We start from the raw sequence: 17,639 nt of genomic DNA on the forward strand, positions 1-17,639 counted from the left end.
TCTGGTGCATCTGAAGACAGCTACAGTGTACTTACATATAATAAATAAATAAATCTTTAAAAAAAATGAACACAGATAGCTCAACAATATTTAGAAAGTAATTCATGATGTAAATGAGAAACTCAATAATTCATATAAAAATTAGTATTAGAGGAGGAGAAAGGGATTCCTCAAGGGGTCTTGAAGAGTGCTTAGTGAACAAACCTAAGGACTGAAGTTCAAATCGCAGCACACATGGAACAGTCCATGTATCTTGGGACTGCCTGTAACTAGCTTTGAGGGATTCGGTACCCATTTTGGCTTCCAAACATTTGGTGTGTACACGTGTGCATACACATATACACACATCTTTAAAAATACAAAAGGTTAGTGAAACAGAGTCAGTTAAAAGGAAAAAACAACAAATGAAAATAGATATATAACATACCAGAATCTAAAAGCAGTATGTATAAAGGCAATTTATTACAACAAACCCAAAATAAAAGTTAAATTTCAAATAAGTAACTTAATGATGCACCTAGTAGGTATAGTAAAACAAGAATAAACCAAACACAAATTAGTAAATGAAGATGTAATAATCAGAACAGAAATAAATGGAAACTTGTAAACATAAAAATCAAGTGATCAATGATGGAAAAGATTTTTTTTTAATAATATTGACAAACCTCTAGTTAGGTTAATCAGGAAAAATAGAGAAAACTCCCAAATAAGTGCAGTTTCAAATCAGTAAACATTTAATAGCTATTATAAAATGTAACTAGGAATTTTATGAAAAACTATATGGTAACAGGAAAATGTAAAACAAAAGGGCACATTATTTTGGACATTTGACCCATTGAGACTGAACACTGATGACATAGAAAAATTGGCTAGAACAATAATAGCTAACAATATTGAGCCCGGTGTGGTAATACATGTGTATGATCTTAGCACTGAGGAGGTGGAGGGCAGAGGGTCAGGAATTCAAGGACAGCCTCAGCAGTTAGACTAGACTAGGGTGCGTGAGATCCCCTTTCAAAACAGTAACACCAAAACCAAGCATGAAACAAAACAAACAAGAAGAATGCTTCGTTAGTGAAAAGACATCCAGTAGAGAGAAAGCTAAGAGCAGTTACTTCATTGCTGAATTATCAGGCTTTTAGAAAAAAGTATTAATTGTATTAATTAATTTCTATTTGTTCCAAAAATTTGAAAGGTTGGGAAGCCTTCCAAACCCATTTTATGAGGCTAGCATCATCCTAATGTAAAAATCGGACAAAAACACGACAACAACAAAAATCCCTAGAGACTAGTGTGTCTGAACACAAACTGTTTATCAAATCATTCAGTTGAGGTGTAGCTTGAATATAAATTATCTCCCACAAGCCCACATATTTAAGAGCTTGGTTGACAGGTGTAATTGGTTTTGAAGAAGTGACCCTGGAAACTCTAAGCAACAGGTCAATTCCTTAATAGGCTCTTAATATCGTGCAAGTTGGGAGGCAGTCAAAAGTAGGGGTGGTGTGTAATTGATGAAGTAGGTTGCTTCATTTTTCCCAAAGTATGTTACACATTAATGCAACCCCCCCCCCAATACCATTGACATTCTTCAGAAAACTAGATGAAGGCAGCCTTAAAATCGATAGGAAAGCACAAATACCCTGAGTCATAAGGCCTAATTTCAAGACATACTATTGAAGTGTTATAACCCAAACAGGTTGCTATTGGCTAAAGAAAAACACACAGGCCAATTGAATAGAAGAGGCGCTAAAAATAAACCAATGTGTATATAGTCAGCTGATTTCCAACAGAAGTGCTAAAATCAAATATTTAAGAAACATGACCCTTAGGCCCGGCAGTGATGCCAAATGCCTTTAATCTCAGCACTTGGGAGGCAGAGGCAGGTGGATTTCTGAGTTCAAGGCCAGCTTGGTTTACAAAGTGAGTTCTAGGACAGCCAGGGCTACATAGAGAAACCCTGTCTTGAAAAACAAAACAAAACAAAACAAAAACGGGAAAGGAGAAATTTACATGTAATAAAGAAAATATCTTTAAAAAAAAAAAGAAACACAACTTTTCTATAAATGGTATGAGGAACTTGTATTTCCTCAGTTGAAACTTTACCTTTACTTCCCATTCTATACAAAACCAACTCTAAATAATTCACAAAGCTAAAGATGAGATCAGAACTCACCAGCACCATCAGTAGGAGACCAAGCATCCAAAACACGAGCCTGTGTGGGTCATTTCAGATTTAAATGAGACCAATGGTTAAACATAAATTTGTAATTAAAGATACTAGCTCACTTTATTCCTGGGTAAGATGCCTATATCATAAAATTTTAGCCATCCAATTAGAAAACATAAATCATAGATATTCCCTAAAATAAATAGTATCTCACATTTCAGTTTCGTTTGTAAGTTTTTAAACACAGCTAGAATAGCGTGTTTGGGACAGAAAATTATTTTTGACATGGTTTGTGTTTTCCAGAAGTTGTTTCAGCAATAAAAATAAAGAATAGGCGTGAGAACAGTTGGCAAACTAAGAAAAACACCATTGCTAGAAATAGGGGAACTGTAGAGACCATACATTTCCCGAAGGGGAAACAAACAGATGACACCAAGATTGCTGCCTGCTAAAAAATAAGAGTACTGCAACCCTCTCCAACTTTCTGTGCATTTTCAAAATTTCAGTATTGTTTTCTCTGTGTTGCCTTAATATATACTTGTGGTACAATTATTGTGTTAGTATTTAAGACATTATTAACATGAATGTTTACATTTTTTTCTTTCATTAAGTTTTGCATGTTTTTTTTCTTTTTTAAACAGCTCTATAGTGTCAACCCTCCTTGCTCTTATGGATGGATTAGATAATAGAGGTGAAATTGTTGTTATTGGTGCTACAAACAGACTTGACTCTATTGATCCTGCACTCAGGAGACCTGGTCGATTTGACAGAGAATTCCTTTTCAACCTGCCTGATCAAAGGGTAAGGGGTTTTTGTTGTTGTTGATATATGTAAGTGTGTGTGTGTGTGTGTGTGTGTGTGTGTGTGTGTGTGTGTGTGTGTGTGTGGTGTATGTATGCGTGTGTGTATATACATGTACACACACATGAACATGTTTACATATATACGTGTGTATATGTATACACACGAGTGTAGACACACACACATGTAACTCAGTTACAAAGCATGTACTTTGAAGGTGACACCTCTTGCCACACTTTGCTTTATTTACTTTCCGGTAGTTTGAGTCTGGAAAGGCTACAGCATCACATGATTCTGTGCCAATGGTCTTTGCAGGAAGGTTGCATTGGAATTTGGCACTAGCCATGGTACTGCTTCATGGGCCTGAGTTACCTTTCCCTAAATTACTTTGATTTTGTTTGGTTTGTCTTCAGGAAGTCACTGTGTTGGTTTTTGTTTGTTTGTTTGTTTGATTTTGCTTTTTTTCTCTCTCTACACATCAACATATTTCTTGCCCAAGTAGAATTCAGTTTCATCTTGACCATAAACATTTCAATTTTAAGAAGAGCTGTGTGCTTTCTTTGGTTCCAGAGACCTCGCTTATAGCCAGCAAAAATGGCCTTGCACTACAGCCTTGCAGACATAGTTGCCTTTTAGAAGTTCTGTTCCCAGCAGGCCCCAGTAACCTGCCCCCAAAGTTCAGCAGCAGAAGCTTTGAAGGTTGTATTTTCACTAATTTTTGCTTATGGGATATCTTAGTTAATACTTAAAAAAAAATCTTGTGTAGCACTCCTTGTTAATGCTTGCCTATACTCCTAGCACTTTGGGACTGAAGCATGAGAATTCTAAGTTTGTGGTCAGCTTGGGTTTAATGCTGGAATAACAGCAGCAAACTATCTATGTATAATTATTGAACAATTCATTCTTGTTCTAGTAGCAGTTATCAAGAATCTTAGGGAAAGGAAACTTCCTGGTGGGTTTGTGCCAATGCTTATTTGACACCCACACCTGCACTGACACAATTATCACGTTTACTTGTTCTGTGTCTCTAGTTGACCAAACTAGGTGTTTTCCCCAATAAACTTTTAAAACCATTTATTCATTTTTATTTTATTAGTATGACTATTTTGCCTGCATGCATGTAAATATACTGAATGCATGCCTGGTTCTTGTGGAGGCCAGAAGAGGGTACTGGATCCCCTGAAATTGAAGTTACAGATGGAGCATCCAGGGCTAAGCCAGCTCTATAGCCACCCTCCCTAAAAATATATCCATAAATATCCTGTACTAAAGTTTCATAGTTAACATGCAAAGTCTAGTTAGCTAAAAGCAGTAAATATTATTCATTATGTTGAGGTATTTAAAAAATGTTCCCTAAAGACAGAATAATATATGGTCATTTGTTATACAAAATGGTTTTTAGTAAATTATAAAAAGTTCTTTCTTTCCTCGTTGTAATTAAAATTTTTGTGTTGATTTGTTTCTTAAATTTCTGTGGAGAACTCATACTAGAGAGGATACACTAGGAATATATATTGGTGTCTGTGAAATGCCTGGTTTACATATGTAGAGCAGACGTAGTAATTAGGAGTGCCAGGCAGACTATACACTTTGTAGGATATTTTGATACCTCAGTTTGACATCTGTCTGCATAACTACTTGCCATTGACTTAGATTCAGATCCACAAATGAATTTAAAGGCTTCAAAATGCTACCAAGTTTACCTTTGTTAAGACAGCATATATAGCCTCTCTTGCTCTTTTATAAATATTTTAAATTTTTTCTTTGATAATTTCATAATTGTATATAATGTTTTGATCATATCCACCCACAATTTTCTTCCTTCAGATTGCCCTGGATCCTCCCTCAATAGCAACCCATTCTTCTCTCTTCTTCGTGTTCTCTTAGGGCCCCACCCTTTTAAAAAACTATCTCATTGGGTCTACTTAGTGCTGTCCATATACACTTAGTAAATGGGTTTGGGGTCATTCACTGGAGCATGGGCAACCTACCAGTGCCCACACCCCCAATAACTCCTCAGTCAGGGGTAGGGCTTTCTGCAACTCTCTTTTACTCTTTGCCTATCTTGTACCAGTAATGACAGCTAATGTGAATTCATGAATTCAGTAGCCTCATCATATCAGAAAGCAGCATTCTACAACACTCACCTTTCTCACTCATCCATCTTGTCTGCCCCTTCTATGATGTTCCCTGAGCCTTGGGTGGGTTAAGTGTGGATCTAGTCTCACTTTCATTGTTTAGGTACAGTGAAACAGAACAGTTCAGGGCCCAGAGGTAGATTTAGTTGTAGGAGATATGGCCAAAGTGGGTACATTCTGTTTTGATAAAGAGAATTATCAGTTTGTGATATCCAACAACAGGCTAAGCCCAGGCAGGGTTGCAGCCTTACTAGTTCCTGGGAAATACGTTTTGTTCATAGGGACATTGTCAGTGTTCTTGGGCCTGGATCCTAGAAGAGATCTATTCTGACTTCTGCTCTTACGTAGTATTTAAGGCCACGAGACTAGATGAGCTACTTCATCTTCTGTCCTACAGAATAGGCAGCGGGTGAGGAATACAGGGATAGATAGATATTCTTGAAGCCAAATGAATAGACTGTCAGTAAGAGTATTTATCACTTGTTGCTAATGACAAGAGGAAAAAAGTTCAGGCGTTGTATTTTGCAACACATTTAAGTTACCAGTGATTCTCACTGTGGTTGCATAAATTTGATTGGAGTAGAGTTTGTTCAAGAGACAATTAGAAGAAATTGGAGGCAGTGTTCAAAGTATTGCTGTTAAAGCAGTCTAGGGCTGTTGATGGCTTGTCGAGAAAAGTGCTTGTCCTGGAATTCTGATGCCATGAGTTTGACCACCAGATTCCATAGTTGGAGCAGAGATAATCCCAACACTTTTTCTCTGATGTAATGTGTATGCATACCCCTGCCTACCTCCCCACCACTAGAAATAAATAAGATATAAAAGGTGACATGTAGGAAAGTAAAATTTAGTTTTAACTTCTAGTCACACATTAGTGATTCCCTATTTAATGCCACCAGTAAAGTTTCTTTGCCTCTTACAACATTAATTGTCAAAACTCATGAAACAGAGATAAAAATCTTAGGTTTTTTTGTTTTTTGTTTTTTAAATTTTTCTTTTTATATATATGAGCACACTGTCACTGTCTCACCAGACACACCAGAGGGCATCAGATCCCATTACAGATGGTTGTGAGCCACCATGTGGTTGCTGGGAATTGAACTTAGGACCTCTGGAAGAGCAGCCTGTGCTCTTAAGCTCTGAGCTATCTCTCTAGCCCCACAAATCTTAGGTCTTATAATTAACAGGTTGATGTGAATGCCAAGGTGTTTAAAATTCTTTTAAAGCAGATAACAACTTAGTGTGAGGCTACAGTCAGAAATTGTTACAGCAAACACATGAGAAGTTGGTGCTGTCTTATGCCACTGTACTCTTCTTCTTAGGCCAGAAAGCACATCTTGCAGATCCACACCAGGGACTGGAATCCAAAACTGTCCGATGCATTTTTAGGAGAATTGGCAGAAAAATGTGTTGGTGAGTGCTCCTATTTGAACTCTTTGACTATCACTGCTTGTCCTACTCAGTGTTCCTTTCCCTTTATGTTGAAATGTGAATGAGTACAGTTTTATGTCCTTAACTGGTGATAGATGGCTCTGCATTCATATTTAAAAGTTATAAATATGTTTCACTTAAAGTTTCACTGAATTGAATTTTCATGATATCAAGTGTTTGAACAAAGCTTAGAAGTAACATGGGTTTCATTGAATGCTGAATATCCTTCATATTACTACAGTGTCTCCTTTTAGGAATTATCCCTTCTCAGAAATTTTAGTAAGAAAAATAAACATAAGAGAAAAAGATCCATGTGGATGACAAGACTGCAGTTTGCTATGCTTTATGGACAGAATAATGGGCTCAGTTTATCCCTCTAGTCTAGAAAGAAGTTGGGTGGGAGGAACCACCAAAGAAAAAACTTACTGGTATTTGCCAGTATTGCCTCAAATATAAAACTTTTCAACCTGATTTAAATACATCACAGTAGAAAAATGTCACCCACAGAATGAATAAATAAGCATTGGTGCCCTCAGAGGATGAGAGCACTGGTAACCACAGGAGATGGAACTCAAGGCTTTCTCTCTTCTAATTAGGTCTGAAATACATTAGTAGTAACTGAATGTACACAAAGGAAAGCCCCCCCATCTTCCTTCCTCCTGGCAAGAGAGCATGCACCAAACCCATTTCATGGTTTTTTTTTTTCACACTCTGAAAAATATAAAAAACAAATAAAAAACTGTTTCCATGAATATTATAAGCATTATGAAGAAATCCCTCAAATAAATCCATTAATAACATCTACTTGGGAAAACTTTAAAGTTACCAAAGCCAAAAAGAACAACTTAGTTAAAAAAAATTCATTGTGATCCACTATCAAATAATTAAAATTTAAATAGAACATTAGTCCATTCAGTTAGCTACATCCGAATTATCCTCTTCATCCACAGGGACTTCCATCTCCGAAGCAGCATCCCTCAGCTTTTGAACCACAAAGACCTCGACATCTTCTGGTGAGGAGAAAACGTAAATCTCTCCAGCACTACCAATTTAAGCTTTGCCTGGTACAAGAGAGCATGCGCCAGACCCATTTCATGTACACCTGGCTTATCTTTACAAAGCCGTGTGCTGCTTTATGGGAGAGGGTGGGACTTGGTTAAAACGAAACAAAACAAAACAGAACCCAGGCTTTCCTTTGTAGATCCCTCCCCCTTTATTTATCATATTATGGTATTAGAGTTCAGATCAGACTGGGAACCTTTGTAGATTTTTCTGTGAATCTGTCACAAGATGAGCCTTAGTTGAAGTTTATAGTTGTCTTCAAGAAGTGAGAAATCCCTAGCTATTCTGAAATCACTTTCTATTATCCTACCTTTCATCTGAGATGTTACACACTGCAGTTTAATTCTTTATCTTAATATTTGAGTCTCAGTTTTCATATGTGTTTCCAAAGGTCAATCAGTACTCTGCACTTTTCCAGTGACTTATTTTAGCTTTTAGTTGGTCTTTTAAAAGATGTTTGCAATGTAATTTCTTACTGGACTGAAACTTCTCTTGCCTTCCCTCTTTTCATGGGGTGGCGGTATGTATGAAATATATTTATATACCATTGGTTTCTTGGAAAGTTAAATAAAATTCCATTGAAATTAAATGATTGTGTGCTCAGTTATGGCATTTATTTCATTTAAGAAACCAGTTCATGTTAAGAATAGCCAAATGCAGATCTTCAAGTAGGACTACAACAGTAATAAATTTTCTATTTATTTTGAATATTACTATATACCCCAAATATGTTTTAACATGTATGGTTTTAGCTCATGAGATTTATGCCTAACAAGAAAGGTTATACAGTCTTGGTGAATATCTGAAGGATAATTGGTCTTTTATAGGCTATGGACTTTTACCTTAAAATAACTTCGAGGTTTTTGCATGCATATCAGACATTCTTTTTAAGTAATAAAGAAATTTCATAAAAAGCTGGTGTCAACATTTATACAAATAATAGCTTACAATCAAAAAGATTATCTAATATTTTTCTGTTTATTTTCAGTGAGAGGCTTAAAACAATGAAAACATGACTATGAAATACTGTATTTGGGGCCTTCATTTTGTTTGTAATTGTTTTTTAAGAAAGCCTCAATTTTTGATTCTTGTTTCTAATCTAACCCTTTATCACTATATTTTCAGTCTTCACAAAAATTACAGTAACATGAAAGAACCATTTTTCTTTGCTTCAGTCTGTTGGTGTCCGATAGAGCATTGCTTAGGAATGGTGAAATCTGGGTTTTGAAAAGGGATGCTTTAAAAAAAAAAGTATAAACTTTTAACTTTTAAGGTTGTTTATTCTTTCAATATTACCTGTTTCCTAAACTAGAACACTTGTGAGAATACAAGTCCTGCTATCGATTACAGCAGGACAAGAGCCCTACCTAGGAGGCCAATGTTTATCCAAAGCATAGTGATTTTGGCCATGATTCTGATGCACCTTATTAATTCAGTATTTGAATCTAGTGAAACATATATTAAGTGAATGGTTCTCAACTTTTTTGTGCATCAGAGTAATTTCTAAATTTTTCACAAAGTATATACTTAAAAGTTTAAACTCTCAGAAAGTGATTCACTGTTGTGGGCCTGGGGCTTTGCATTCATTCTGATGATTTTTTAAAACTGAGAGCTACAGATATGGGCCAGCAACTTTCTCACAAGCAGATAAAAAAAATATTTTCTGCCCCTCCCTTTTTTTGTCTATTGATTGTGATTATCCACTGAAAATTTACTTTAGAAAATGGAGTCTGTTATTGTTAGTAAATTCAATTTTGTGGACTCAATTAGGAAAGAATGAATAGTATATTGCCATTGTATATAATTAACATGTTACTATGACAAATATAGTGCCTTACGTTCTTGGCGCATTTATGACTAACCCTGTAGTGCTGTTGCATCTGGCTGGCCTCTGAGCCTTTTCTGTTAACTTGACCTGCTATTGTAAAGAGGACTACTGCATGTTCATTAACTGCAGACATTTACCAGCAGTATAAATACGGCTCTTATTTGATGGTGGTAAAATTCATGTACATGTGATTATTTTACTCTTTATAACGTTATACAAGTGTTCTGTACTCATTTTGTTGAAATAGTATAAGACTGTATGTCAAATAAAAATGTACTTAAAAATTTATTAATGGATAAGTATAAAATAGAAGACTAATGATAAACATAATTATTCTGAAGAATTATTTGGGAGGTAGATTGTTAATATTTATTCTTAACCTGCTTATTGTTTTTAAGGCAAATTCTCACAGATTATAAACTCATGAGTCATTTTTTTCTTTTGTAATCGCTATTTTTATTTTGATATTTATGTGTCATAAAGTCAATGTGAAGTATAAAGCAAGATAAACTCAATAGCAATCCCTGAGTTTAGGGCTTAGTGTTCTATCTCTTGTTCCAATGGCGCCCCCTGCTGGTGTAACTGATAAGAGTGACCAAGTGAAGTTTAATTTAATTGCTGGAAGGAAAAGACAGTCTTTGGCTAATCTGAAGTTTTTTTGTTTTTACCTTTTGTGACATGGGTCTTTAGCAGATCATGCTTTTCTTTAAAATGTATGTTTTGTAGGAGTAAAAAAAAGTTTTAAAAGTTTAAAAAGATTTTAAAAGAAGTTTTTTTTTAATCTTAATTTTTTTAATGGCTTTGGGTTGGGTCAATTACAACCTTAAGTCACAGTGTTTTTTAAGTTGTTAACAACTATTGCACTATGCTTAGGTCTGATGGTAAATTACAAGTTTTTTGAAGATTCTCCTTATACATACCTTTGTATCACCTTTTTATATGTATTTAGGAAGTTAGTAATATTAGAAAAGTAAGCCAGGAGTAGTGACACACACTTGTAACCATAGGTGGTTGGCAGGTCAGGGCAGGAGGCCTGGGCAATTTAGCAAGATTTGGTCTCAAAATAAAATCAAAGAAAGACAGATTGTAGCACAGTGATATAGCGTGAGGATAAAGTACTGGTTAAGATTAGTTATGAAAGATTGAAATGTAGCTGTAATTCTTTGAAAACTTGCCATGCAGAAAGCTATACATTGTAGTCAGTGGTTTTGACATATAGTACAGGACTCTTTTTATTAATGTTACTAGCTTTATGTTTTTTAATCATAAGTACTTTTATCCCTTAATTGACCAGTTTTGTTAGGTAATTTTAAAGTGTTCATTTCAATTTTGCCAATAAAATAGTACCTAATTACTGATTATTTTAGATAGAAATATATGTATTATCAAACCATAAAGGTCTTTGGAAGAATTAACTTAATTTTGTTACTTTTCTTGTTTTGTGCATTAGGCTACTGTGGAGCTGACATCAAGGCCCTGTGTACTGAAGCTGCCCTGATTGCCCTTCGGAGGCGTTACCCTCAGATCTATGCTAGCAGTCATAAACTGCAGCTGGACGTTTCCTCAATAGTGCTCAGTGCCCAAGACTTCTACCATGCGATGCAGAACATTGTGCCTGCTTCCCAACGTGCTGTGTTGTCTTCAGGACAGGCGCTGTCCCCCATTATAAGGCCATTGCTAGAAAGGAGTTTCAACAACATCTTAGCAGTCCTGAAAAAGATATTCCCTCATGCAGAAGTTAGCCAGAGTGACAAGAAAGAAGGTACTGGAAACTACTTTTTTGTATTGTGAAAAATAAGAAAAAAATTTCTTCATAAGATTAGTTAGAACTTTATCTATTTCACTCATCACTGAATATTTCAGAACTCACATGTTGCCCATAAATGGTGGTTGCCTGGTGAATGTTTATTCACTCTTAATATAGGGTGTTACTATACTTAGAAAGTAGACTGTAGTACTAATAGCTTATATTTATTATAACATGCATAATTTATCACTTATTAATCCATATCAAAGTTATGAGGAGATTGAGCACTTTGGGTTATGTAAGGTCACTCAGTAAGATTTGAGGCCAACTCAAAGTTAGGGAGCCTGCCTGCGCCGCCCATGCCTTGTTATAGTGCTTCTGGAGATTCAGTTCATCTTGATGATGTTGACAGAGCTTCATTTGTGCTGATTAAAATGTGAGCTGTTGGTAATGGAGTAAATTTCAACCTAATTGTCCATAGTTTTAAATTTAATTAAGCCTTAAGCCTGTACTTTGGACCTGAGATGAAATCAGATCATCTTAAAAATCACACATTTTCATGAGAGAAAAAAATTCTGCTGAAGATCTAAGTCAGTGAGAGGCATGCTTGTCTGCCTTGCATGAGAGCCTGATTTAGTTCTCAGGTCTGTGTCAGCTGGATATGATGGCGTACACTTGTACCACTGGAGAGGCGGACGAAGCAAGATCAGAAGTTTCAGGTCATCTTTTGAGGGCCAGGTCAGCAGGACAACCTTGTCTCATCTCCCCCCAAACCCCCCAAAAAGTTTAGGTTTATGGTTGAAATCAAATAAGACCCAATAAGTTTGAGTAGTGAGGTTTTTATTTTTTGTTTGTTTAACACAGGGTTTCACTGTGTATTTCTAGCTGGCCTGGGCGATCTGTCTGCTTCTGTCTTTACCTGGGATTAATACCATGCGCCTGGCATGAGATAGTATGTTTTGATTATTTAAATTTATTTTAATTCCCTCTTTACTTAGTGTGTAGCTTATACCAAATAGAAAGTTGTTCAGAGAATTATAGTAACATTAAAATTCATTGACATTATTTAATGAATATCAAATGACTATATTCAATGAATCATAAATATTATTCAGTTTGACTGTCATTATAAATATATTTTTTCAAGACCAATTTTCTTTAAAGGAAAACTTTACCTAGAACTCTTTGTTCCTATCTGTGAGATAGGCTCTGTGCTGTGGTTTGTGTGTCTTTTCATCTGGGATAGGTATGCTCTTTGTCTTTCTTTTCTGAGACACTTTCACTCTGGAAATCACTATGTAGCACTGGCTGATATTTAAACTTATAACAATCCTCCTGTCTTATTCTCCTGTGTGCACTATTACAGATAGAAGTCATCACCCTAGATTATCTATGATTTTTATAACTGGGAACACACATATAAATATCTTTACCTAAAACTTTCAATAATAAAACAAAACAAAACAAAACAAAAACAAAAAACCCATTTGTTCCTTTAGAAAATACAGGGACTCTACAAGAAGACCAACAGAGTCAACTAATCTGGACCCTTGGGGTCGGTCCAGAGACTGAACCAACAACCAAAGAGCATACAAGGGCTGGGCCTAGGCCCCCATTCATGTGCTGCAGACATACAGCTTGCTTTTCATGTGGGTCCCCCAGCAACTGGAGCAGGGGCTTGCCCTGACTCTTTTGCCTGCCTGTGGATCCTGTGCCTCTATCTGGGCTGTCTTGGCTGGCCTCAGTGGGGGAGGGTGTGCCCAGCCCTGCAGTGACTTGATGTGTTAGGATGGTTGGTACCCAGGGAGGACTCCACCTTTTCAGATAAGAAGAGGAGGGCATGGTGGGGGAGGGGCCGTGTGAGGGGTGCTGCAATCAGAATGTAAAATGAAAAAGAATTACCTATTGTGAGAGATTTTTGATATTCTTTTTCTCCATTTGAGAATTTCCATTTTATGGCATTATTCTCTTTTTCATATACTCTTATTTTTGTAAGTTCAAAGTATGCTCTACTTCCAGCCAACAAAACTAAGTTGCATGTATTAGTGGGATAACAACTACATTTTATTCAAGTTGTAAATTCTTGTCTTTCATTACTTTATATGTATTTTCTAGTTTGTTTTATTATTTAATATTTTTCTTTAGACCTGTATTCTTTCCTTGTTTGTGATGTTATCACCTAAAAGATTTTCTATTATTTCCCAAATAAATTTAAAATTTACTAAATGTTAGCTTTTAAAAGCTACTGCTAATAACTCTTCTTACTTGAATAATTCTGTATCTCCTCATTTTTTTCTGTTTCATTTTTGTGTTTGTTAGCCATGTGTATGTTCTGTATGTGGGTGCACATGCAAATTGGTGTGTGTACTTTTAGAGCATGCAGTTGATGTCTGGAATCATCCTTACTTCAACCTATCTCACCAACTCAGAGTCCCGGTCAAACCAGAGCCTGTCATCTAGTCCTGCTTAGGCAGCTTGCTCTGTGAATTTTGTTTCTGCTTTTCAAGACTGAGGTTGTAGGAGGGCTGCCATACATGGTATCTGTGTGGGTTCTGGAGATCCTGGACTCATGGTAAGCCCTTTAGCCACTGAGCCATCTCCCTAGCCCTGCATCTTATCTTTATACAGCATTCTATTATTTTGTTTTAGAAGTATATGATACATTTCTTCCCTTTCTCCTTACTTCCTTCCTTTCCTCCCCTTCTTCTCTCTTTTCTTTCTTATTTCCTTCTCTCTTTTCTTCTTCCTTTCTCTCCCCTTCCCTTCCCTGCCCTCCCCTCCTCCCTTCCTTCCTTCCTTCCTTTCTCCTTCCTTCCTTGGAACCTTGACATAGGGTCTTACTATGTTCCAGTCTTCTGAGTAGCTGACATCACAGGTGTGTTGCACTGTGTGTGACCAGAGTTGATTTCTGCCAATATCAGTTCTTGATTTGCTACACATAGAGCACTGCACTTAGTAGATAATATCAGTAGATGAATTGTCATTTTAATAGACATGTATGTGAAATATATGTGTTAATACTTAAGTTCTGGAAAAGTATTGTGTTCTCAGTGGAAATTTTAGTTACAGTTAATTCACTGAGTAATAATCTTCTGGCTCATAGAAGAACTAATGTTACTTGAATGGGTACACTTTAACTCTGAGTTGATAACTGACTAGCTAACTCTGTTTTTTGTTTGCTTGCTTGTTAACGACTTACTTTATTTTTAAATATTTATATGTGGGTATGTGTACTTGAAGGAAGGTGCTTGCAGAGGCCAAAGGTGTTGGATCTTCATGGCGCTCCAGTTCCAGGCAGTTATGAGCTACTTGATGTTGGTGCTGGTGTCTATGTTAGTATTTGCTATACATTGGATTCTCTGGTGCTAGAATACAGGTGGTTATTAGCTACTTGACAAATGGGTGCTAGCAACTCTTGTCCTCCAGAAGAGCACCAAGTGCTCTAACTTCTGAGCCATCACTCCAGTTCCACCAATTTTTCTTTTTTCTTCTTCCCTTTAAAAAATTATCTAGGGCTGCAGAGATGGCTCAGTGATTAAGAGCACTGACTGCTCTTCTACAGGTCCTGAGTTCAATTCCTAGCAACCACATGGTGGCTCACAACCATCTGTAATGGGATCTGATGCCCTCTTCTGTGGTGTGTCTGAAGACAGCAACAGTATACTCATACATAAATCAATAAATCTTAAAAAAAATCACTAATTTTTAAAGAAAGGATTTCACTTGGTAGTCTTGGCTGGCCTGGAACTTGATATATAGATCAATCTGGCCTTGAACTGACAGAGATCTACCTGTCTTTGTTTCCCAAGTGATGGGATAATAGTACTCCTTCCTACCCTAATGTTATGTTAATTAAGCAAGTTTTTCATTGAAACATGAGGTCTTTTAAAAAGAATTGGTCAGTTTTTTTTCTTTTTCTGGTTTGTTATTGTTGCTCTTGTGAGAACTGGCTTTTGCTCAGCTGCTTTAGTGCCTGACTGGGATATGAAATGAGCTGGTTTGGTTAAAATTGAACTCGCAGGGTATATTTTATGAGGGCACCATTTCTTTCCTAGACTGTTAGTTAGCAGTCTCCCAAATTACAGTTCATAGTTGGTGTGAATAATTTATAAATGTGATAGAAACATGCTTCTTATATTTATAAATTAGAAAAATATTACAGTGTCATTTTGCCTGATTAATTTGTAATTTTGCTAGGTAGCATATTAGTTGATGTCACTTGATTTTTTTTTTAACCCATTTTCTTTGGCTTTTAGTCTTGTTATTATATGAGCTTATAAGACTTGTAATTCTTGTGCCTTTCTTCTGACAGATGTAGAAAGTCTGATTTTAGATGATAGTGAAGATGAGAATGCTTTATCAATTTTTGAGATGAATTGTCACTCGGGATCACCAAAGAAGTCATCGCCAGCTGCTGCTGTCACTAAACCTTATCTCCACTTTACAATGTGAGTAAGCTAGAATGGCTTTTCTGCCTTACATTTTTAGAACTCAGTGCACTTTGCTGGTGATTATTTTCTTAAGGTGTTTTTCTTTGTTTGCACACAATTCAGAAAAGTGTTTACTGTGTCTGTTTTTTGGTGTGTGATAATAATTATGTTGTTGGTTACTTAATGTTTATTTTTCTCAAGAATGAGACTACATATGCTAATTTGTCTATGGGAAATAATGTATGGTTTTTGGAGATGGGGAAGGATTATTACCTTTAGAAATCAACTCATTGTCCCTAGTTTTATTGCTTTTTATTTGAACAAAAATGTACAGTTAAGAAATATTTACTGGGGCTGGTTAAGAGCACTGACTGCTCTTCCAGAGGTCCTGAGTTCAAATCCCAGCAACCACATGGTGGCTCACAACCACTGGTAATGAGATCTGATGCCCTCTTCTGGTGTGTCTGAAGACAGCTACAGTGTACTTTATTTATTTAACAATAAATAAATCTTTAAAAAAAAAAGAAAGAAATATTTACCACTTTCCATGGTACATTAACTTGTGATAAGTTTTAGATGAAGGTTTAGAAACTCCAAAGCTACTAAAGAGATTTTGCATTAGAAACTGCTCAGTAATTAAATAACATTTTGATTCTTAACAGAGCATTAGTTTACACTTTTGTAATTTGAGTTTTACTGTTTTTCTACTTACCTTTATCTTTTTACTGTCTGTGTTATAGTGCAAATGTAATTTTGAATTAAGAGACCAAGTAATTTTCAAATACTAAAGTATCACTACTTCCATTTACATAATTAGTACTATAGTTAAAGGACTTAAGTTTCATTTGGATAAGTTTAATAGTTCTTGTGTCTTTTGTTTTTCCTTTTTCTCCTTTTCTTTTAGTCTTCTTAAAAAAGACAGTCTACTTTATACCTTAGTCTGGCCTATAACTCACTTTGTAGTTAGTCCAGGCTTGCCCAAATTTGTGGTAATCCTCCTGCCTCAACCTTCAGGTGCTTGGATCACAGGTATGAGTTACCATGTTTGGCTTTTCTTTAGTGTTCTTTCAAGTAATTTTTAAAAACTATTTTGATCAAGTTTAAGCCTTCAGCCCGAATTAAAGTTTCTCCCTTGTAGATCGTGATGAAATTTTGGTTTGACTGTATGTATGCATTGTTAACTCTCTTGTTGTTGATCATGTTTTAAAGTGACCTTAAATATCTTCCATCTCCTTTCTTTTCCTTGCTGTGTTTCTTCCTGGCAAACTCTTTGCCTCACCAGGAAGCTCCTTGTCTTCATTCCACACCTTCCCTTTTCACTCGTAGGGAAGCTTTCTTAGACTTCACTAGCTTTTTGTTAGTCTGTTTTGTTGATCGTTAAAGGCAAACTAAATACTTTCCGCTTTTTACCCAACTAGCATGTCTGCGTGTATGTGTGTTGATTTTTTATTTTTATTTTAAATTTGAATTATACATTAGCAAAGGTAAAAATTATCAGTCTTTTATTTCAGTCTTGTAAGATAGATCCTGCCAGTAAAGTAACACAGAAGGAATTTGTTTCACTGCTGTATATGTATGTCATTTGTTTTATTTACGATTATTCTGCTTCTGGTTTAATGTGTGCCGCTGGTCTGGCTCATTTGTTTATTTCAGCTTTTCTATAAGAGTTAGCATAATTTTAGCTTCCTTTACACAACTATTTTAGTTTACCAATTGAGTTCTTTTCTTGAGCAAGCTTTCCCTTCCCCCCTTTTAAGGCAGGAGGCCTTAAACTTACCATGACGCTAAAGCTGGCCTTGAACTTCTCTTTCTGCCTCCACCACCTATGTGCTGGAATTATGGGCACCTGCCACCATGCCTGGCATGGTGCTTTTTGTTTTAGATACTTCAGTAGTTTATTTCTTTATTTACTCATTCAAAACATTTTCTGTTTGTATTTGGTATACCTGGACTTATTTTTGATGTTAGAAGTACAAAAAGGAGCTAGATACAACTTCCTTTAGTCTGAAGAAATTTTTTTTTTTTTTTTTTTTTT

General features: G+C 35.9%; 1 protein-coding gene across 7 annotated transcripts in view; it reads left to right on the plus strand.

The window, feature by feature from the left end:
- The window catches only part of Atad2b (ATPase family AAA domain containing 2B), a 128,924-nt gene that overhangs the window by 46,176 nt on the left and 65,109 nt on the right, over positions 1-17,639 (plus strand). For all 7 annotated transcript variants that reach the window (XM_031357071.1, XM_031357073.1, XM_031357072.1 and 4 more), the window contains 4 exons: positions 2,809-2,968; positions 6,429-6,519; positions 10,878-11,189; positions 15,487-15,622. In XM_031357071.1, the coding sequence (XP_031212931.1) occupies positions 2,809-2,968; positions 6,429-6,519; positions 10,878-11,189; positions 15,487-15,622 (699 nt within the window). The remainder of the gene's footprint in view (positions 1-2,808; positions 2,969-6,428; positions 6,520-10,877; positions 11,190-15,486; positions 15,623-17,639) is intronic.

The sequence above is a fragment of the Mastomys coucha genome, unplaced genomic scaffold (assembly GCF_008632895.1).
Source record: "Mastomys coucha isolate ucsf_1 unplaced genomic scaffold, UCSF_Mcou_1 pScaffold6, whole genome shotgun sequence".
NCBI lineage: Eukaryota > Metazoa > Chordata > Mammalia > Rodentia > Muridae > Mastomys > Mastomys coucha.